Genomic DNA, 21465 nt, shown 5'->3' with positions numbered 1-21465 from the left:
CAGCTGCCACCAGTCCCATGTGTGTGGGAAGAGGGAATGTCCGGCTCTGCTCTTCCCGTAGCCGGGCGGGCAAGCTGTGCCCTTTCAGTTGGTTCGTGGGAAGGGCTGCTGTCACCGCGTGGGGACTTGGGGCAAAGCCCAGGCCACTTCCCCTAACCGAGGATGCTCTCTACTGAGGGCACAGTTCGGCTAACAGCACCTCTGTGCCTGCACCCACCTCTCTTTCACAGATGCCCGTGGGCCACACAGTGGGTCCCAGGGGCCCATCCTCCCCTCCTAAAAATAGCAGCAGAAGCAGCGTGTGGGACCTGCAGCCTCCCCGGGGTGGTGGCTGCGCCCATTCTGTGCCGGGGAGCCCACGGGTTCCTGTCCTGCGGCCCCGGGAAGCCCCACAGCTGTGGCTCCTTCCGTATGCGGGGGGCAGCGGGGGGAACTGGGGTGCCCATATCTTCCCGCAGCCCCCCTGGGAGCTGCAGTCTGCACCGGGGACCAGAGCATGGTGCTTACCTTCACCGTCTGCCTCCTGGGCAGCTCCGCTTTGCTCCTGGCCACCATGGCTGGGGCTCCAGGTAAGGGAGACCGGCAGGTCTGCGGCTCTGGGGGCTTCCTCCCATGGCTCTCCTCTTCCTCATTGCTGCTCCTCTCCTCGCTGATCCTTTTGCTTTTCCCTGTGGAGGCAGATAGGAGCCTTGTGCTAGTCCCAGGTGGACCTTGGCATGCCAGACCCTGTCATTGCTCACGCGTGCTGTTTGATGCCGGAGGGCTGTGGCTCTCCAGAAAGCCAACCTCAGAGCTGCGCGAAGGGTGCAGCAGGGACAGGCTGCACCTGAACAGCTCAGAGGGACAGAGCTGTGGCCCCTTACTCGGTAACCCAAAGGATATTACCAGTGAGAGGAGTTTCTTTTACCATATCTAGTGCAAATATTTACCTAGTCAAGAAAAAGCTACTTCCCTGCAGTTTTGGTTCTGAAGCCTGCCCGCCTCTCTGCATGACTGCCTCTCCATGTCTCTCTTTCTCTCTCCTGGGGTTCAATGCAAACAGCCCCCAGGTCCCCCTGGAAGCAGACCAGCAGGTTCACGGGCGGGTCCCTTGTAAGGTGTAGCAGAGGCTTTGCCCTCGCTGGCGCGGGTCCGTCCCCGCACCGTCGTGGTGGTGCCGTGGGCAGCGTGGCACGGCAGCCCCAGCCCACGCTGTGCACCCCCTGCCTGGCTCTCTCACACGGCTGCGTGACCCTGGTAGCACAGCCCCGTGGAGTGCCGTTCGGTCAGTCCTGGACCGTCCTGCCAGCATTTCCCTGGGTCGGATTGGACGCAGAGCGTGTGCTTCCCAGCCCGAGGGTTAGAAGCATGCAGAAAGGCCATGAAAGGCTTTGACCTCACCAGGTGATTGATGTGAAATCCTTGACACCCAGTTCTTGCCAGCTGAGGAAGCAGCGGTGTCCCCCAGCAGTGCAGGGAGGAGCCCCGGGGGCATTCGCCCTGGCTGCAGCCTCCACCGCATCCCATCACTTGGGGATTAACAGGCTGCATGGACACCATCAACATGGCAGCCACCACAGGCAGGAACAGCTTGAGAGCTGTGTAGGTAAACAATGTTTTATTTCTCTCCCTTTTCCAGCTACCCAATGCCCGTTCCCACGCATCAAGTATGGGAAGAGACTATCGGCTGCTCGCTATTTCTACGGGATCGGGGACACCGTCAGCTTTGTGTGCAATAGAGGGTATACCTTGCAGGGCTCCCACACAAGCACGTGCCAAGCTGACTTGAGATGGAGCCCACCTCTGCCAGTGTGCAAAAAGGGCAAGTGTCCCAGCGCGCGGTGTGGGTGGTGACAGCCGCGGGGGAAAGCTGCCTCTTGTGTCCTCTCAAATTCAGTGGGAAAGCAAAGCTGGGATGCATCCGTCCTCCTCGCTTCTCTTCTCAAACCTAAGTGCTGCCAGCTTGGCTCTCAGAGAGACAGAACCAGCTCAGAAGAAAGGAGCTGGGGTGGGACACGGGCTGCCTGCAGCCTGCCCTGTCTTGGGCTCCAAGAGGGATGGGGAGAAGTTAACCCTGGGGCTGGGCTGCTGTGAAGCAGGAGGCTGTAACCTCCCCAGCACGCTCAGGAGCCGTAGGCGAGCTGCGGGGATGGCAGTATCTGCTGCCCTAGGGGGATTTCTGTGACTCTTCTTCTGGTCATGTGTGGGATGTTTTCATCTTCCTCCTGGAACAGGAAGTAATCACAACTTCTCGCTGCTCTTGCTGCTTCCATGTCCATGTGCATCTTCTGCCAAATCCCATGATGTGCCTGTGAGTTCTCCTGTCAGGGCTGTCCCTATTATTAGTAATTTCTTCCAGCTGCAATGCGATTGTAGTCTTGGTGCTGCTGTACCTTTTGTTAACTAATACTTTGGTCCAGCAAATGGAACAAAGACTGAGCAGAATTCAGGGTATTACCCAAACAGTCCCAGTAGCACATAAAATGGCAAATGGCTGACCCACAGGGCAATTTCTTTTCCCTCTCCAGAGGTGATGTGTCCTCGGCCACCAAACATCGCCAACGGGCTGCACAGCGGACAGTCCTTGGACAAGTTTTCCCGGGGAGTGACCGTGTACTACGGCTGCAAGGACGGCTACGAGCTGGTCGGGAACGTGTCCATCAACTGCACGGAGACCGGCGTGTGGAGCAGGCCCCTGCCCCGCTGCGAAGGTGGGTGGATGCTTCATTGCTAGGTGTGGGGCTGGCAGAAAGAATGCTGGATGTCAAGGTTGTAGGAACAGTGCAGACAGGCTTCTGGCAGCGATGAGAAGAGAGGGGGCTGTGTGTGCAGGATCTGGCCCATGCACTGAAGTTTAAAGGATGCCATCCATGTTTCCTGCAGCAATTGGCTGTGAGACACCCAAGGTGCAGAACGGGAAGGTCCATGGGCTGCAAAGCACCTACAAAGCTGGAGAGATTCTTCACTTTGACTGCGACACTGGCTACGCTGCAGAGGACGCCTACGAGAGTCAATGCCAGCCGGGGGGCACCTGGGATCCGCCGGTGCTCGTCTGCGAGAGGGGTGAGTGCGGGTGCCCGCTGCTTCCCCGGGGGTAGCCCTGCCCGGCGGGTGCTCCTTGCAGGCGAACAGCGTGTGCGGGCTGAGCCGTTCCCACGATGGGCTTTAACCCGTCAACGCAGCATCATGCTGACTGCCTTCCCCTTGCATGCTGTCCTCTCACTGAGTTAAACTTTGTCTCCCTCTTGCAGTCCGACCATGCCCCATGCCTCCGGAGATCACCAATGGAAATCACAACGGCCAGGGCAAAGGATCTTTTACCATGGGAACGCCTGTAACATACACCTGCGATCCCGGCTACTACCTGGTTGGAAATGCCGTTGTGTTTTGCAGAGTGTCTGGGAACTGGACCCAGCCCGGCCCTCGCTGTGAAGGTGCGTCTGTGGTCTGTCCCTTTGGGCGAGAATCTCATAGTGTGGCTCTGAGCACAGGGGAGACCCTGACCATTGTCACCGAGACCTTCAGTGAAGGACTCAATTCCCCTTTAATGAAGTATACAGTTTTATAATATGTAAAGAATAAGCTTACATCTGTGAATCTGGAGATAGGTATTTCTATAACTGTGGCTGCACGTGCCGTACCTCTCGCACTGAGGCTGGGTGCTGGTGACCCCGCAGTGTATGTCCAGGAACTGGCACATCACTTAATGTGAGACCAAGTGCAAAGGGGTCTCCAGAGCCAGCAGCCTCCTCCCGGTGCTCCGGCTGCAGCACGCCCACGGAGAGCCAGCCGGTAACGGTGCTGGGGACCAGGCACAGGCATGGGGTGCAACACAGCCTTCGGCAGGAGACTGGATGGATTTTTATGAATCAATTCAACCCTCTTTGTCCCAAAAAGTCAGAGGAGAGACGGGGCACCCAAGGGCTGGCTGTCAGGACACACCCAGCAGTACCTGGGGTGGGAGCCCTCTGCCATCCCCCTTCACCTTCTCCCACGTCTGACGTGCAAGGGGTTTGAGCTGAGCTGTCTCTCAGGCATCACCTCTCCCAGATGCTCTCATGGGCTTTTCCCCTCTCTCTCCAGAGGTGATGTGTCCTCGGCCACCAAACATCGCCAACGGGCTGCACAGCGGACAGTCCTTGGACAAGTTTTCCCGGGGAGTGACCGTGTACTACGGCTGCAAGGACGGCTACGAGCTGGTCGGGAACATGTCGATCTACTGCACGGAGACCGGCGTGTGGAGCAGGCCCCTGCCCCGCTGTGAAGGTGGGTGGATGCTTCATTGCTAGGTGTGGGGCTGGCAGAAAGAATGCTGGATGTCAAGGTTGTAGGAACAGTGCAGACAGGCTTCTGGCAGCGATGAGAAGAGAGGGGGCTGTGTGTGCAGGATCTGGCCCATGCATTGAAGTTTAAAGGATGCCATCCATGTTTCCTGCAGCAATTGGCTGTGAGACACCCAAGGTGCAGAACGGGAAGGTCCATGGGCTGCAAAGCACCTACAAAGCTGGAGAGATTCTTCACTTTGACTGCGACACTGGCTATGCTGCTGAGGACACCTACGAGAGTCAATGCCAGCCGGGGGGCACCTGGGATCCGCCGGTGCTCGTCTGCGAGAGGGGTGAGTGCGGGTGCCCGCTGCTTCCCCGGGGGTAGCCCTGCCCGGCGGGTGCTCCTTGCAGGCGAACAGCGTGTGTGGGCTGAGCCGTTCCCACGATGGGCTTTAACCCGTCAACACAGCATCATGCTGACTGCCTTCCCCTTGCATGCTGTCCTCTCACTGAGTTAAACTTTGTCTCCCTCTTGCAGTCCGACCATGCCCCATGCCTCCAGGGGTCCGCAATGGAAATCACAATGGCCAGGGCAAAGCATTTTTTACTGTGGGAATGGCTGTAACATACACCTGCGATCCCGGCTACTACCTGGTTGGAAATGCCGTTGTGTTTTGCAGAGTGTCTGGGAACTGGACCCAGCCCGGCCCTCGCTGTGAAGGTGAGTCTGTGGTCTGTCCCTTCGGGGAAGAAGCTCATAGTGTGGCTCTGAGCACAGACCCTGACCATTGCAACTAGACCCTCAGAGAAGGTTAAGCCCATGTAAAGTGTTGCATGGTATAAATTAATTTCAAGCCCTCCTATTGTGAACATGGGGCTGGGGAGGTTTATGTAGATGTCACGTAGGTTTTGTTGTTGCAATATTAACAGCCTGTGGTTTTTTGCTTTGTTTTGTTCCGACTCCTTTTGCACATCACTTCTGTACATCATCATTTCCAGTGACTGTCTGCCTCAATCCAGATATAGAGAATGGAAGGCAAGTTGGAGGTCAAGGACTTATCTCTGCCCCTGGGCAAATGGTGACATTTCAGTGTCACGATGGTTACGGCCTGCAAGGCAGTGCTAACATCTTCTGCCAGGAGGATGGCATCTGGCACCCTCCTGCTCCCATCTGCAATAGACTGTACCATTACCAGGAGTTCTCAAATAGGCCTGAACTTCCAGGTAAATCGTGACATAGCTGCCTTGGGGTACACTATTATTTTATGTCCCCTAACCCTGTTAAAAAAAAGTGGTTAAACCCTGTGAGTGGAAGATTTAAGTATATCCTGAGAATAAGAACCTGATCCTCTGGTATCCTTTGGGAAAATACGTTGTGTTTGTTTAATAATGGCTATATTAATCAAAATAAACAATTTTGCAAGACAAACGAAACGTCTTTCCTCCTACCAGTGTTCTTTCTGTGCTTGCACCCGGCATGCCTGTCCTGCCTGATTCTCATGTCTGTTTTCTTTCTCAATAGGTGGTTGTGGTGCTCCTACAAGGTTACACTTTGCTGAGCTAAATGAGGAGCATAAAAATGAGATTGATTTTTCTGTTGGGAAGACTGTGCAATACACTTGCCGACCTGGATATGCTAAACACCCAGGAATGTCACCTACTATCACATGCCTTGAGAGCGGAGTGTGGTCAGAAGCACTAGAGTTCTGTAAAAGTGAATAGCTCCTTGATTTGGTGTCCATTGTTCAAGAAGGAATAGGTGCTAGGTTCTGTCCATGCTGCAAAAACCTTAACCTTATTGTGGTGTTCAAATAGTATGTGACTAGTAAAGCCATGTAACTTTATGCTATTCGAAACCCATTTTGGGGGTAACTGGAAATGTAGACAGATTACTGGAGTAATAGCTGCATCTGTTGTACTGTGGTATAGACAGAGAGAAGCCTAAAATGAGGTTTTTTCCTCCCCCAGGGAAACAATGCAATCATCCTGGTGAACCTGTGAATGGGAAAATTATTTTCCTAACAGATCTCCTGTTTGGGTCAACAGTGCTCTACAGCTGTGAAGAAGGGTAAGTCCTGGTTTTGGCTACTCCTTAAAACAGCAAGGAGAGATGTATTAGGTAAGTCTCCCTTTCTTTCTCCTATTCATTCTTTCCCAATAAATGGATTATATACGGAAGCCACTCTGTAGAGTTCTGCACCTATATGAACACATAAGGTGTTCCCTATCGTATGTATACATGTATATACTGTGAAATTGGTAAGGTGGTGCTGAGCGAGGAAGGGAACTGCTCCTTCAGGGCCACAGCTTTGCTGTCACCAGGGCTGATCACACCTTCTGGGGTGGTGAGGAGAAGGTAGTAACTTACACTGAAATGACTTGGGATGAATGTTCAATCCTTTTAACACCAGGCACAGGTTAATTGGACAATCCAGCAGACGATGTGAGATTTCTGGTGGACGTGTTGCATGGAGTGGCGACATTCCCACTTGTCAGCGTAAGTAGCTTACAGCTCCGGGGGGTTTGCATGGATCCGGTAAATATTTTCCAGCAGAGACTGCCAAATCTCTCCAATCAAAGCTTTCACGAGGAATTTCTCTGCTCTGTGGGCATGAAAAATATCAGAAGGTTTTGATGTCATAAGAAAATGTTCTGGGAAAAGGTATAAGATCTCAAAGCTTAATGGATTATAGAAAGCAATGTCTCAGCTGGAGCTTTTACAGCAGTACTTGGGTATCCCATCTCTGACTAATGTCACAAGCCCATTACAAGAGAGGAAGGGAAAATATTATCTTCAGCTTAAGGGGTGTTATTATTAGACATGGAGAGACCAAGGCACAACCCTAAGAAGAGGCAGAGTGCTGTGGGAGGGCCAGAAGTGGGATCCCAAAGTGCCAAACTGCAGGCTCTCTCTTTCACTATGAGCACGGATAACTGATGTGTACCCAAAGAGCTGCTCTGCTGCACCTCAGCAATTACTCCTGGGTGTTTCTCTGCGGTGGATTAAGTACTGTTGCTGATTAGGTGACAGTTTTGTATAAGTAAGAAACATTTACTGGCACATTCTGGGATTTTAAAGCATTTTACAGATTCTCCAGGTACATATTAACCTAAGGTGACATACAAATTTCTGCCTGTGCGTGTCTTTGCACTGTGTGCAGCTGAAAACTCAGGATTTTACACAGGCGATACAAAAGAAATATTTGGGTTTTTATTTCTTAAACAATAGAAAAGATAAAGCATGTAGGTGTTTCCTCCACAGAGGTTTGTCTTACTGGTCTGCTTTCTAACTGTCATGGAAATAGCTGACCAGGGAGATGGGATCCAGTTGCCTACAAGGCCTCAGCTAGAAGGTCACTTCATTGCAGTTACTCCATCTCTAGGACACGTGTTTATGCCCCACAGGCTGAGGGATTTAAAGTACTTTGGTGCTGCTGTTAAATTTAGAAGCCTTGTTCTGCACCTCTGCAGGTATCCCCTGTGAGCCGCCTCCGGACATTCCCAATGGGAAGCACACGGGCAGGCTGCTGGATGAATTCCACTTCGGCACGTCTGTAACATACACCTGCAACCCCGGGTACCCGCTCCACGGAGAGCCCTCCATCTACTGCACCACCCAGGATGGGAAAAACGGCGTGTGGAGCGGGCCCCCGCCGCGGTGTGGAGGTAGGGTTGTGTGTGCACGTCCTCATACTCGGGTGCAATCCTCCCGGCTTCATGTTCGGAAAGCCTAGGAAGCCTCCAGACAATTGCACTTCTTGCCCGAGTGCCTGCTAGGGCAGGATTTGCATGGGCTGATTTGCAGCTGTGGCCAGGCAGAGGGAGGAGGCTGGAGGACCACCCCACTGCCTCCAGCATCCCCAGCCTCACCTTTTGGTTTGGGTCTCTCCCTCAATGTTTGACATCGCTGGATGCAGGCAGTACATCATCTATGGGAAAATTATTTCCAGACTTGTGTCTTAAAAGGGATTGCAACTCTTAAGTGGCTTTGCAGCTGCACAGCTCTGCGCACTGCGTAAGTGCTTGTTTTGAGGACCTGCACTTCTTTTCCAGAGGCAAGATGTCCTGTCCCGCGGGTCCAGAATGGGAGAATAGTGTCTCCTAGGACTGCCTACACACACAAGGACACCATTGCCTTTGAGTGTGAGCCAGGCTATGTTCTACGCGGGCACAGAATGGTACAATGCCAATTAAATAACACCTGGGAGCCACCCGTGCCAGTCTGCGAGCAGGGCAAGTGTTCAAATAGTGCTCTGAATGTTAACCCTCCCCCTGCTCTCCCAAATCTGCTTTTTCTTGCCTCCTTTAACAACTGGGCTGGCTTATCTTTCTTGGCAGCTGGCTGCAATGCACCTCCCAGACTGGTGTTTGCTGAGCTGAAGGAGCCGTACAGCAACCAGACTGTCTTTCCCGTGGGGAGGACGGTGGAATACGTGTGTCGGCCTGGGTACACCCAGCACCTGGGGATGCCGCCGGCCATCACATGCCTCAGGAATCGGACATGGTCTGCGGCGCTGGAATTCTGTAAAAGTACGTCCTGCAAGTGCTGAGGAACCTAAAGTGTTGGGCTTGGCTGGATTTTCACATTTTTCTGGCTTTATGGGTTTCTTTACTTCATGTGGTCCGCTCTCCGTGTCAGCATCCCTGGGTGGGATGTGAGTGAGCAGCTGAGGGCTAATGGTTGCTGATGTTCCCTTCCAGGGAAACAATGTGATAACCCAGGGGATCTGGAGAATGGCAGAGCTGTTGTCCTGACGGACCTCCTCTTCGGGTCTAAAGTGAATTACACTTGCGACGAAGGGTGAGTCTTGCGACTAGCTGAATTCAGCTGCCAAGTGAGAGTAAAGCAGATTTTTAGCTTTACATGAAGGAATGTAGTTCCCAATTCAGAATTCTTGGCTGCCACTTACAAGGGTTGTAAAGAAATCTCAAGTGTCCTAATGTAAATTAATAAATCCTTCCGTGTGACTCCAGGTACAAGTTGGTTGGAGGCTCTCAGAGAACATGCGAGGTCTCTGGCACACGTGTCTCGTGGAGTGGAGCTGCTCCTGTCTGCCAGCGTAAGTAGGCCACAACAAAAGGCCCTTGGAGATGGCTTGCAAGAGGCAGTAGCACATCTTTCAAGACAAAGGTTTTATTGCAAAAGATTTCTCGAGTCACTGTATGTGTAAAATCTTTCATTTTTGTTTTCATTTTGTTTTGTTTTGGATGTTTCTGAAAATGTTTCCAAAGGTCTTTTATTTATCCTGGTCCAAACTGGGAAAACCATTAATATTTTAAACTCCCTGTTACTGGGGTAAGTATTTCTCACTGGTCATGTGTAGGAATGGTGTGGCCAGTCTCTCTCTGCATGTGTCACCAACAGTTATGGAAAGGGAGATAAGAATTGTCCCACCACCTCCAGACATGGGCAGCAGGGAAGTGACTCACAGGAGGGTGCAGGTTTTCCTTCCCACATGTGATTTTTTCCATACAGGGTTTGTCCCTAGATAATTTGGGTCATTGTATCCAGAGAGCATCACCGCTGAGACGGGTTCATCCTCATCGGTTCCCTTCCTGGGAAGCGAGCGTGTCCTGCAGACCCCGCGTGCTGCTGCAGCGCTGATGCTAAAAGCCACCTTGTATGCGCCCACAGGTATCGTCTGCGATCCGCCACCGGACATCCCCCACGGGAGACACAGCGGGCACTTGATGGACACCTTCTCCTACGCGGACGTGGTCATCTACACCTGCGACCCCGGCCACCCGCTGGCCGGAGAGCCCTCCATCTTCTGCACCACGGAGGACAGGGAGCACGGCGTGTGGAGCGGGCCGCCGCCGCGGTGTGGAGGTAGGGCTCTGCGGTGCACGGGCGTCTGTCCCCGCCGGCGAGAGTTGGTTGTGAGTGGCAGAAGGAATGACCGTGGCTGTGGTGGGGGGTTGCACCCACTGATAGGAAGACGGCTAACATGACAGATATTTATTCAAAGGAGTTAATGGAATTAATTGTCTTCCTCCTTTGGTTTTTGAAGGTTGGATTTTTTAATTTTTTTTTTCTTGCCCTGTCCATATTTCTTATCTGCCTTTCCTTCTTCTTCACAGAGGTGAAGTGTCCTCCCCCTCCAAGCATCGCCAACGGGAAGCACAGCGGCCAGCCCTCGGACACCCACCTTCCAGGCTCAGCTGTGCAATACACCTGCAGGGACGGCTACTCCCTCATCGGGAACGCCTCCATTAGCTGTACAGCTGGGGGAACGTGGAGCCGGCCCCGGCCCCGATGTGAAGGTATGTTTGTGTTGGCTCCTTTTGCCTTTACCCAGGCACTTTCTTCCTTCTTGGCTCTTGGTCTAATCGCTGCAGACCACATCTCCAGTGAGAGGCAGAGGCCAAAGCTCCTGCAGGCAGGAGGAGCTCCACCTGCCTCTGTGGATTTCCCTTCCTGCCCCCCAGTAAGGACAGACTACAAGTGCAGCTGAATAATGGTATTTTGTGTAAGAATAGGAGTCAATAATGTTGACATGGCCATGACAGTGATGGCAAAGTTTGGCAGCAGGTACTGCCCCTGGTCAGTGCCCCTCCGCACCCGGGATGGGCTTCCCGTCCCCAGCAGTGCCTCGTGCTCTTCACTTCCAGCAATCGGCTGCAAAAGACCAGAGATCAAGAACGGAAGAGTGACTGGGCTGGAGACCGCGTACGGACTTGCAGACATCATTATCTTTGAATGCGATTTTGGTTACGCCTTGAAGGGCTCTCAAGAGTCTCAGTGCCAGTTTGGGGGCACGTGGGACCCTCCTGTCCCCATCTGCGAAAAGAGTAAGTGTAAATAAGGCGGTGGGTGGCAGGCGATTTCTTCTGAACCACTGTGTGAGTGCACCTGGCAGCATGCAACTGCCTCACCTTGGAGGTAAAGGGGCCACTCTCCGGGACTGGAAAGGACAACCATGCAAACATCTGTCCTCCCATCTTCATACTCCCCATTCAGACCCTTGTTACGTATAGCTTTCATCTCCTTAAATAAATCCACAAAGAGAGAGAGCCAGACTGGTGCCTGATCTTGTTCACAACCACGGACAGGCCAGAGCAAGCTGTTAGGCCACAGATGGAAACTAACCACTGTAAATGCCTAAATAGTGAGAAAAGGTCATTCTTGATGACAATAAGCTCAAAAAAAAAATGACAGCTGGAAGAGAGGTGAGGATAGGATGGAAGCATAATTCATACATTGGCATCCCTAGCTATTTGGGAAAAGTTAATGGGAAAGAAAGAAGTGAAAAGGCTGCCTTACCCTACAGTGGGTGTTTCTGGTACCTGCTCTTCACCAGTTATGACTTTTTTCCCCTCCTTCTAGTGCTAGAGTGTCCTTCCCCTCCAAATATCAAAAATGGCCACCATGAGACCAAGGATGTGAAAGTGTTCATCCCTGGAATATCAGTGAAGTACTACTGTGACCCAGGGTATGTCCTCACTGGGACAACAACAGTTTCTTGTTTGACATCTGGAACCTGGAGCATCCCTTACCCCCGGTGTGAAGGTGAGCTGTGAATGCTGTTACCCGCAGTGAAAAGGGAGACCATTGTGATCGCTCGGCCTTCCCTGAATATTGACCTCGCAAAAACAAAGGGGGAACCCCCAGCTCTGGCAGCCGCTTCCCCAGCCCACGCTCTGCTGCTTTTCACTTCCAGTGATCACCTGCAGAAGCCCCAACATCCAGAATGGAGATGTGGCTGAGGGACAGAGCGCTGTGTACCGTCCCGGGGCCAACGTCACCTTCCAGTGCCGCCCGGGCTATGTGCTGCGGGGCAGCCGTGAAGCCAAGTGCCAGCCCGACGGCCGATGGGCGCCTGCTGTCCCCACCTGTGAGCCCGGTGAGAACGGGCACATGGGGGTTTAGAAAGAGGATGCTCAGGGCCGTCCTTGTGCTGCAGGGGGCCTGAGGTCGTGCTCTCCGGTGTGACAGTCTTTTGTTGTGGTACACGTGCTCCTACATTGGGCAAAATCACTAAAACGCCCTTCTCTGCTCCTGCCCCGTTAGTGGTGCCTTGTCCTCCACCTCCCGTCATCGCCCACGCCACGCACAGCGCGGAGCTCGGGACAAACTTCACCAGCGGCATGTCCGTGACCTACAGCTGCCAGCCCGGCTTCTCCCTCCTCGGAGACCCCTCTGTCTTGTGCACGGCCTCGGGGAACTGGAGCCTCCCGTACCCACGCTGCGCAGGTGGGGCCGGCTGCTGCCGCGGCTCCCCGTGCACCCGAGCCTGGCTGAGCATCCGTCCCGTGCTCGGCGGACCTGGAGCAGGCAGCCCTGCCAACCCGCAGATTGCCGTGTGGGGGGGAAGTGCACATCCATGACACCCCGGGGTCTAAGCGTGCTTCTGGCACGTGCAGGACGCTGTGTTCGTTTTGCTGGCACTGGGAATAACCTGGTGGCTTTGCTAAAGCTCGTGGTTTCCCGCAAGGAGACAGTCTTGTCCGTTCTCAGTTCTGCAATTGCAGATCCCTGCGCTCTGTGGCCCAAAGACCGCACGCTGTATGGAGGCAGCGCTGCAGTGTAGGATGGGCAGAGTTTGGAAACACCAAACTGGCTAAACTGGGGGGTTTTGGCGGGCAGGGGGTTGTTTTGTTTCATTTCTTTAAGGACATATAAATTGGGTGCATGTGTCCTTACATGCTAAGTAAGTATTAATTTATGCAGATAAATGTTCAGAATACAGAGAAGAGAGATTAATACCTTGGGGTTTGTAACAGTGCCTACCAAGGCGCTTGTTCTCTTTAGCTGCGTTTCGCAACCAGCAGGTATTTCTCATGTGCGTTTTGTTTCTTGGCAGCTGGCTGTGGGACACCAACACCGTTATTGTTTGCCGAGCTAAACAAGGATTATAAAAATCATACTGAGTTTCCTGTTGGGAAGACTGTGAAGTACACTTGTCGGCCTGGATACGTAAAACATCCACAGATACCACCAACTATTACATGTCTTGAAAATCAAACGTGGTCTGAAGCCCAGGAGTTTTGCAAACGTATGTTTGGCAGATGCTTCTAGTTTCTTCAAATGGCAGTGTGACGGCTCAACCCTTGTAATGTCTCCCTTTCAGCTCCCTCCTCCGTGGGGTTGGGGCAGGCTCCCAGAATTAGTGACCCTTTTCCCATGGCATTGAGTTTCCAAAGCTTAAACCCAGGTCTTCTTCTGCCCAGGGAGAAAGTGTAATCACCCAGGAGAACCGGAGAACGGCAGAGTTATCGTTACAACAGATCTCTTCTTTGGGTCAACAGTGAATTACACCTGCAATGAAGGGTGAGTCCCAGCCAAGCTCCTTCGCTTCATTGAGATGAGCCCAGCAATGCTGCTGCTCTCCCTGCAACTCGTAGGCACCGCGTGTCTTCCCCCAAGAGACCAGTGCTCGGGTCTCTGAGCTCAGAGCACCCCAGTGTTGCCTGCACAACCTCGGCGATGCTGGAGAAGAAGCTCAAGTTCTCAGGTGCTGAGAGAAAACAGAAATCATCCAAATGATCAGGGAAACCTCAGAATCCTGTGGGTGCTTTAAAACAGTTTCGGCACTAAAGCAATTCTGGTCTTTGCGAGGGTCTATTTCTAGTCTAATTTCTAGTCCAAATGGCAAGAGAAATTGGGAAAGGCAAATTATTCACAAATGTTTAGGTGCCATTTAGAGGGCACGACCGCCTGAGTCTGCTTGTGCGGAGCATATGAGGGGAAAAGGGGGTTTTATTTTGGAAGGTTTGGCTTAAACCAGAAGTCATTAAAGTGGACTCTTCTAGAGGACGGAAGGAAGAGGAGAGGGCCTGGCAGCGCCCTGAGCCCCCCAGGGCTGTACTGCCTGGGCTGAGCAAGGGCACCTGGGGGGAGGTCCCCATGTGAGCTAAGGCTCATAGCTGTAAAACGGCAGTATTAGATGGCAACTCAGGCAATACTGGGTTGCTGTGGGAGATGCGACCTCCAAAGACAGTCCTGTAGTGACAAGAGTGACTTTGTTTGCCCCCAGGCACAGGCTGGTTGGAGCGTCCCAGCGGCACTGCGTGATTTCGAGCTCTGGGACGCGAGTGAGGTGGAGCGGTGATGCTCCCGTCTGCCAGAGTAAGTACACTGGGCAGGAGCTGAGCAGACTGATGAGAAGCCAAACGCAGCACAAAGAGATTCAGATCGGTGCTTTCCTTGGGAAAGGTCTTCCAAGGCAAAGACAGAGAGCATCACCGCTGAGACGGGTTCATCCTCGTCGGTTCCCTTCCTGGGAAGCGAGCGTGTCCTGCAGACCCCGCGTGCTGCTGCAGCGCTGATGCTAAAAGCCACCTTGTATGCGCCCACAGGTATCGTCTGCGATCCACCACCGGACATCCCCCACGGGAGACACAGCGGGCACTTGATGGACACCTTCTCCTACGCGGACGTGGTCATCTACACCTGCGACCCCGGCCACCCGCTGGCCGGAGAGCCCTCCATCTTCTGCACCACGGAGGACGGGGAGCACGGCGTGTGGAGCGGGCCGCCGCCGCGGTGCGGAGGTAGGGCTCTGCGGTGCACGGGCGTCCGTCCCTGCCGGCCAGGCTGCGGGCAGGGCAGGGCACACGCAGGGACGTGCTGTGGAGCAGTGGCTGTTCACAAGGCAGGAGGGGCCGGGGAGGATGTGGGGCCGGGACGTGTTAGTGCCCGCGCCGCCCCTGCCGCACTCGCCGAGAGCCCTTTGGCACTCGCCTGGGATGAGGGCACAGAAATACGTGCCAAGTAGTCCAGAGGGCTGAAGCATCTGGATGGACTCTGGCAAGGAGCAGCAGCCAGGAGATACCTGTTCGAGACACCCCTGTCTCTTGCAGGCTGGCAGCTCAGCTGCAATGCTCCTGTGCACCGACTCACTCATTTTTCCATAGTCCTCCTTTTTCTCACTACTGACATGAAAGTGGTTTTGCCCTCTTCCCCCAGTGTCGCAGTGCTCTCACCCTCCGGCCATTGCCAACGGAAAGCACAGCGGCCAGGGCAGGGCAGTTTTTGCCAGCGGCATGTCCGTCAGCTACGCCTGCGATCCCGGCTACGTTCTTGTTGGAGAGGCACAGCTTAATTGTACTTCTTCTGGAGCTTGGAGCGTCCCTGCCCCTCGCTGTGAAGGTGCATTCACCTGCCTTTTTCACATGTGGATTTGCTAGGGATACAAAGGGATTACGGGAGCAAAGGAGGGGAGAAAAGTGAAAATCCACCTACTTGTACTTAGAGAGACTCAGTTCTCTAGTGCTAAGTGGCACAACAAAACAGAAAACCCCAAAGCCCGTCCTGTTCTCAGTGAAGATTTCCTTCCCTGTAGGGCGGCTGTGTCCCTCCCCGTCGGCGATTGATCATGGCCAGCACGATGGCAAGGATGTGAAAGCCTTCATCCCCGGAAAGTCTGTAAATTACAGCTGTGACCCCGGCTATTCTCTTATTGGGAAAACAACCCTGTACTGCACGGTCAATGGAACCTGGAGCATCCCTTACCCCCGGTGTGAAGGTGAGCTGTGAATGCTGTTACCCGCAGTGAAAAGGGAGACCATTGTGATCGCTCGGCCTTCCCTGAATATTGACCTCGCAAAAACAAAGGGGGAACCCCCAGCTCTGGCAGCCGCTTCCCCAGCCCACGCTCTGCTGCTTTTCACTTCCAGTGATCACCTGCACAAGCCCCGACGTCCAGAATGGAGATGTGGCTGAGGGACAGAGCGCTGTGTACCGTCCCGGGGCCAACGTCACCCTCCAGTGCCGCCCGGGCTATGTGCTGCGGGGCAGCCGTGAAGCCAAGTGCCAGCCCGACGGCCGATGGGCGCCTGCTGTCCCCACCTGTGAGCCCGGTGAGAACGGGCACATGGGGGTTTAGAAAGAGGATGCTCAGGGCCGTCCTTGTGCTGGAGGGGGCCTGAGGTCGTGCTCTCCGGTGTGACAGTCTTTTGTTGTGGTACACGTGCTCCTACATTGGGCAAAATCACTAAAACGCCCTTCTCTGCTCCTGCCCCGTTAGTGGTGCCTTGTCCTCCACCTCCCGTCATCGCCCACGCCACGCACAGCGCGGAGCTCGGGACAAACTTCACCAGCGGCATGTCCGTGACCTACAGCTGCCAGCCCGGCTTCTCCCTCCTCGGAGACCCCTCTGTCTTGTGCACGGCCTCAGGGAACTGGAGCCTCCCGTACCCACGCTGCGCAGGTGGGGCCGGCTGCTGCCGCGGCTCCCCGTGCACCCGAGCCTGGCTGAGCATCCGTCCCGTGCTCGGCGGACCTGGAGCAGGCAGCCCTGCCAACCCGCAGATTGCCGTGTGGGGGGGAAGTGCACATCCATGACACCCCGGGGTCTAAGCGTGCTTCTGGCACGTGCAGGACGCTGTGTTCGTTTTGCTGGCACTGGGAATAACCTGGTGGCTTTGCTAAAGCTCGTGGTTTCCCGCAAGGAGACAGTCTTGTCCGTTCTCAGTTCTGCAATTGCAGATCCCTGCGCTCTGTGGCCCAAAGACCACACGCTGTATGGAGGCAGCGCTGCAGTGTAGGATGGGCAGAGTTTGGAAACACCAAACTGGCTAAACTGGGGGGTTTTGGCGGGCAGGGGGTTGTTTTGTTTCATTTCTTTAAGGACATATAAATTGGGTGCATGTGTCCTTACATGCTAAGTAAGTATTAATTTATGCAGATAAATGTTCAGAATACAGAGAAGAGAGATTAATACCTTGGGGTTTGTAACAGTGCCTACCAAGGCGCTTGTTCTCTTTAGCTGCGTTTCGCAACCAGCAGGTATTTCTCATGTGCGTTTTGTTTCTTGGCAGCTGGCTGTGGGACACCAACACCGTTATTGTTTGCCGAGCTAAACAAGGATTATAAAAATCAGACTGAGTTTCCTGTTGGGAAGACTGTGAAGTACACTTGTCGGCCTGGATACGTAAAACATCCACAGATACCACCAACTATTACATGTCTTGAAAATCAAACGTGGTCTGAAGCCCAGGAGTTTTGCAAACGTATGTTTGGCAGATGCTTCTAGTTTCTTCAAATGGCAGTGTGACGGCTCAACCCTTGTAATGTCTCCCTTTCAGTTCCCTCCTCCGTGGGGTTGGGGCAGGCTCCCAGAATTAGTGACCCTTTTCCCATGGCATTGAGTTTCCAAAGCTTAAACCCGGGTCTTCTTCTGCCCAGGGAGAAAGTGTAATCACCCAGGAGAACCGGAGAACGGCAGAGTTATCGTTACAACAGATCTCTTCTTTGGGTCAACAGTGAATTACACCTGCAATGAAGGGTGAGTCCCAGCCAAGCTCCTTCGCCTCATTGAGATGAGCCCAGCAATGCTGCTGCTCTCCCTGCAACTCGTAGGCACCGCGTGTCTTCCCCCAAGAGACCAGTGCTCGGGTCTCTGAGCTCAGAGCACCCCAGTGTTGCCTGCACAACCTCGGCGATGCTGGAGAAGAAGCTCAAGTTCTCAGGTGCTGAGAGAAAACAGAAATCATCCAAATGATCAGGGAAACCTCAGAATCCTGTGGGTGCTTTAAAACAGTTTCGGCACTAAAGCAATTCTGGTCTTTGCGAGGGTCTATTTCTAGTCTAATTTCTAGTCCAAATGGCAAGAGAAATTGGGAAAGGCAAATTATTCACAAATGTTTAGGTGCCATTTAGAGGGCACGACCGCCTGAGTCTGCTTGTGCGGAGCATATGAGGGGAAAAGGGGGTTTTATTTTGGAAGGTTTGGCTTAAACCAGAAGTCATTAAAGTGGACTCTTCTAGAGGACGGAAGGAAGAGGAGAGGGCCTGGCAGCGCCCTGAGCCCCCCAGGGCTGTACTGCCTGGGCTGAGCAAGGGCACCTGGGGGGAGGTCCCCATGTGAGCTAAGGCTCATAGCTGTAAAACGGCAGTATTAGATGGCAACTCAGGCAATACTGGGTTGCTGTGGGAGATGCGACCTCCAAAGACAGTCCTGTAGTGACAAGAGTGACTTTGTTTGCCCCCAGGCACAGGCTGGTTGGAGCGTCCCAGCGGCACTGCGTGATTTCGAGCTCTGGGACGCGAGTGAGGTGGAGCGGTGATGCTCCCGTCTGCCAGAGTAAGTACACTGGGCAGGAGCTGAGCAGACTGATGAGAAGCCAAACGCAGCACAAAGAGATTCAGATCGGTGCTTTCCTTGGGAAAGGTCTTCCAAGGCAAAGACAGAGAGCATCACCGCTGAGACGGGTTCATCCTCGTCGGTTCCCTTCCTGGGAAGCGAGCGTGTCCTGCAGACCCCGCGTGCTGCTGCAGCGCTGATGCTAAAAGCCACCTTGTATGCGCCCACAGGTATCGTCTGCGATCCACCACCGGACATCCCCCACGGGAGACACAGCGGGCACTTGATGGACACCTTCTCCTACGCGGACGTGGTCATCTACACCTGCGACCCCGGCCACCCGCTGGCCGGAGAGCCCTCCATCTTCTGCACCACGGAGGACGGGGAGCACGGCGTGTGGAGCGGGCCGCCGCCGCGGTGCGGAGGTAGGGCTCTGCGGTGCACGGGCGTCCGTCCCCGCCGGCCAGGCTGCGGGCAGGGCAGGGCACACGCAGGGACGTGCTGTGGAGCAGTGGCTGTTCACAAGGCAGGAGGGGCCGGGGAGGATGTGGGGCCGGGACGTGTTAGTGCCCGCGCCGCCCCTGCCGCACTCGCCGAGAGCCCTTTGGCACTCGCCTGGGATGAGGGCACAGAAATACGTGCCAAGTAGTCCAGAGGGCTGAAGCATCTGGATGGACTCTGGCAAGGAGCAGCAGCCAGGAGATACCTGTTCGAGACACCCCTGTCTCTTGCAGGCTGGCAGCTCAGCTGCAATGCTCCTGTGCACCGACTCACTCATTTTTCCATAGTCCTCCTTTTTCTCACTACTGACATGAAAGTGGTTTTGCCCTCTTCCCCCAGTGTCGCAGTGCTCTCACCCTCCGGCCATTGCCAACGGAAAGCACAGCGGCCAGGGCAGGGCAGTTTTTGCCAGCGGCATGTCCGTCAGCTACGCCTGCGATCCCGGCTACGTTCTTGTTGGAGAGGCACAGCTTAATTGTACTTCTTCTGGAGCTTGGAGCGTCCCTGCCCCTCGCTGTGAAGGTGCATTCACCTGCCTTTTTCACATGTGGATTTGCTAGGGATACAAAGGGATTACGGGAGCAAAGGAGGGGAGAAAAGTGAAAATCCACCTACTTGTACTTAGAGAGACTCAGTTCTCTAGTGCTAAGTGGCACAACAAAACAGAAAACCCCAAAGCCCGTCCTGTTCTCAGTGAAGATTTCCTTCCCTGTAGGGCGGCTGTGTCCCTCCCCGTCGGCGATTGATCATGGCCAGCACGATGGCAAGGATGTGAAAGCCTTCATCCCCGGAAAGTCTGTAAATTACAGCTGTGACCCCGGCTATTCTCTTATTGGGAAAACAACCCTGTACTGCACGGTCAATGGAACCTGGAGCATCCCTTACCCCCGGTGTGAAGGTGAGCTGTGAATGCTGTTACCCGCAGTGAAAAGGGAGACCATTGTGATCGCTCGGCCTTCCCTGAATATTGACCTCGCAAAAACAAAGGGGGAACCCCCAGCTCTGGCAGCCGCTTCCCCAGCCCACGCTCTGCTGCTTTTCACTTCCAGTGATCACCTGCACAAGCCCCGACGTCCAGAATGGAGATGTGGCTGAGGGACAGAGCGCTGTGTACCGTCCCGGGGCCAACGTCACCCTCCAGTGCCGCCCGGGCTATGTGCTGCGGGGCAGCCGTGAAGCCAAGTGCCAGCCCGACGGCCGATGGGCGCCTGCTGTCCCCACCTGTGAGCCCGGTGAGAACGGGCACATGGGGGTTTAGAAAGAGGATGCTCAGGGCCGTCCTTGTGCTGGAGGGGGCCTGAGGTCGTGCTCTCTGGTGTGACAGTCTTTTGTTGTGGTACACGTGCTCCTACATTGGGCAAAATCACTAAAACGCCCTTCTCTGCTCCTGCCCCGTTAGTGGTGCCTTGTCCTCCACCTCCCGTCATCGCCCACGCCACGCACAGCGCGGAGCTCGGGACAAACTTCACCAGCGGCATGTCCGTGACCTACAGCTGCCAGCCCGGCTTCTCCCTCCTCGGAGACCCCTCTGTCTTGTGCACGGCCTCAGGGAACTGGAGCCTCCCGTACCCACGCTGCGCAGGTGGGGCCGGCTGCTGCCGCGGCTCCCCGTGCACCCGAGCCTGGCTGAGCATCCGTCCCGTGCTCGGCGGACCTGGAGCAGGCAGCCCTGCCAACCCGCAGATTGCCGTGTGGGGGGGAAGTGCACATCCATGACACCCCGGGGTCTAAGCGTGCTTCTGGCACGTGCAGGACGCTGTGTTCGTTTTGCTGGCACTGGGAATAACCTGGTGGCTTTGCTAAAGCTCGTGGTTTCCCGCAAGGAGACAGTCTTGTCCGTTCTCAGTTCTGCAATTGCAGATCCCTGCGCTCTGTGGCCCAAAGACCACACGCTGTATGGAGGCAGCGCTGCAGTGTAGGATGGGCAGAGTTTGGAAACACCAAACTGGCTAAACTGGGGGGTTTTGGCGGGCAGGGGGTTGTTTTGTTTCATTTCTTTAAGGACATATAAATTGGGTGCATGTGTCCTTACATGCTAAGTAAGTATTAATTTATGCAGATAAATGTTCAGAATACAGAGAAGAGAGATTAATACCTTGGGGTTTGTAACAGTGCCTACCAAGGCGCTTGTTCTCTTTAGCTGCGTTTCGCAACCAGCAGGTATTTCTCATGTGCGTTTTGTTTCTTGGCAGCTGGCTGTGGGACACCAACACCGTTATTGTTTGCCGAGCTAAACAAGGATTATAAAAATCAGACTGAGTTTCCTGTTGGGAAGACTGTGAAGTACACTTGTCGGCCTGGATACGTAAAACATCCACAGATACCACCAACTATTACATGTCTTGAAAATCAAACGTGGTCTGAAGCCCAGGAGTTTTGCAAACGTATGTTTGGCAGATGCTTCTAGTTTCTTCAAATGGCAGTGTGACGGCTCAACCCTTGTAATGTCTCCCTTTCAGCTCCCTCCTCCGTGGGGTTGGGGCAGGCTCCCAGAATTAGTGACCCTTTTCCCATGGCATTGAGTTTCCAAAGCTTAAACCCAGGTCTTCTTCTGCCCAGGGAGAAAGTGTAATCACCCAGGAGAACCGGAGAACGGCAGAGTTATCGTTACAACAGATCTCTTCTTTGGGTCAACAGTGAATTACACCTGCAATGAAGGGTGAGTCCCAGCCAAGCTCCTTCGCCTCATT

At 54.1% G+C, this 21465-nt stretch overlaps 1 protein-coding gene across 1 annotated transcript in view; it reads left to right on the top strand.

Moving 5' to 3' along the window:
* Window positions 1-496: 496 nt before the first annotated feature.
* The window catches only part of CR1 (complement C3b/C4b receptor 1 (Knops blood group)), a 32719-nt gene continuing 11750 nt past the window's right edge, over window positions 497-21465 (top strand). Inside the window, exons 1-42 of the mRNA XM_075522034.1 lie at window positions 497-569; window positions 1619-1801; window positions 2508-2690; window positions 2863-3042; window positions 3231-3413; window positions 4063-4245; window positions 4418-4597; window positions 4786-4968; window positions 5247-5471; window positions 5770-5961; window positions 6216-6315; window positions 6659-6744; window positions 7719-7913; window positions 8301-8480; window positions 8586-8777; window positions 8949-9048; window positions 9222-9307; window positions 9883-10077; window positions 10329-10511; window positions 10860-11039; window positions 11575-11757; window positions 12612-12761; window positions 13052-13243; window positions 13419-13518; window positions 14225-14385; window positions 14547-14741; window positions 15157-15339; window positions 15533-15715; window positions 15867-16049; window positions 16217-16399; window positions 16570-16719; window positions 17010-17201; window positions 17377-17476; window positions 18183-18343; window positions 18505-18699; window positions 19115-19297; window positions 19491-19673; window positions 19825-20007; window positions 20175-20357; window positions 20528-20677; window positions 20968-21159; window positions 21335-21434. Of these exons, the coding sequence (XP_075378149.1) occupies window positions 497-569; window positions 1619-1801; window positions 2508-2690; window positions 2863-3042; window positions 3231-3413; window positions 4063-4245; window positions 4418-4597; window positions 4786-4968; window positions 5247-5471; window positions 5770-5961; window positions 6216-6315; window positions 6659-6744; window positions 7719-7913; window positions 8301-8480; window positions 8586-8777; window positions 8949-9048; window positions 9222-9307; window positions 9883-10077; window positions 10329-10511; window positions 10860-11039; window positions 11575-11757; window positions 12612-12761; window positions 13052-13243; window positions 13419-13518; window positions 14225-14385; window positions 14547-14741; window positions 15157-15339; window positions 15533-15715; window positions 15867-16049; window positions 16217-16399; window positions 16570-16719; window positions 17010-17201; window positions 17377-17476; window positions 18183-18343; window positions 18505-18699; window positions 19115-19297; window positions 19491-19673; window positions 19825-20007; window positions 20175-20357; window positions 20528-20677; window positions 20968-21159; window positions 21335-21434 (6947 nt within the window). The remainder of the gene's footprint in view (window positions 570-1618; window positions 1802-2507; window positions 2691-2862; window positions 3043-3230; window positions 3414-4062; window positions 4246-4417; window positions 4598-4785; window positions 4969-5246; window positions 5472-5769; window positions 5962-6215; window positions 6316-6658; window positions 6745-7718; window positions 7914-8300; window positions 8481-8585; window positions 8778-8948; window positions 9049-9221; window positions 9308-9882; window positions 10078-10328; window positions 10512-10859; window positions 11040-11574; window positions 11758-12611; window positions 12762-13051; window positions 13244-13418; window positions 13519-14224; window positions 14386-14546; window positions 14742-15156; window positions 15340-15532; window positions 15716-15866; window positions 16050-16216; window positions 16400-16569; window positions 16720-17009; window positions 17202-17376; window positions 17477-18182; window positions 18344-18504; window positions 18700-19114; window positions 19298-19490; window positions 19674-19824; window positions 20008-20174; window positions 20358-20527; window positions 20678-20967; window positions 21160-21334; window positions 21435-21465) is intronic.

The sequence above is a fragment of the Mycteria americana genome, chromosome 20 (assembly GCF_035582795.1).
Source record: "Mycteria americana isolate JAX WOST 10 ecotype Jacksonville Zoo and Gardens chromosome 20, USCA_MyAme_1.0, whole genome shotgun sequence".
Lineage (NCBI taxonomy): Eukaryota > Metazoa > Chordata > Aves > Ciconiiformes > Ciconiidae > Mycteria > Mycteria americana.
The sequence above is the reverse complement of the archived record's forward strand: the minus strand, read 5'-3'. Positions and strand labels throughout refer to the sequence as shown.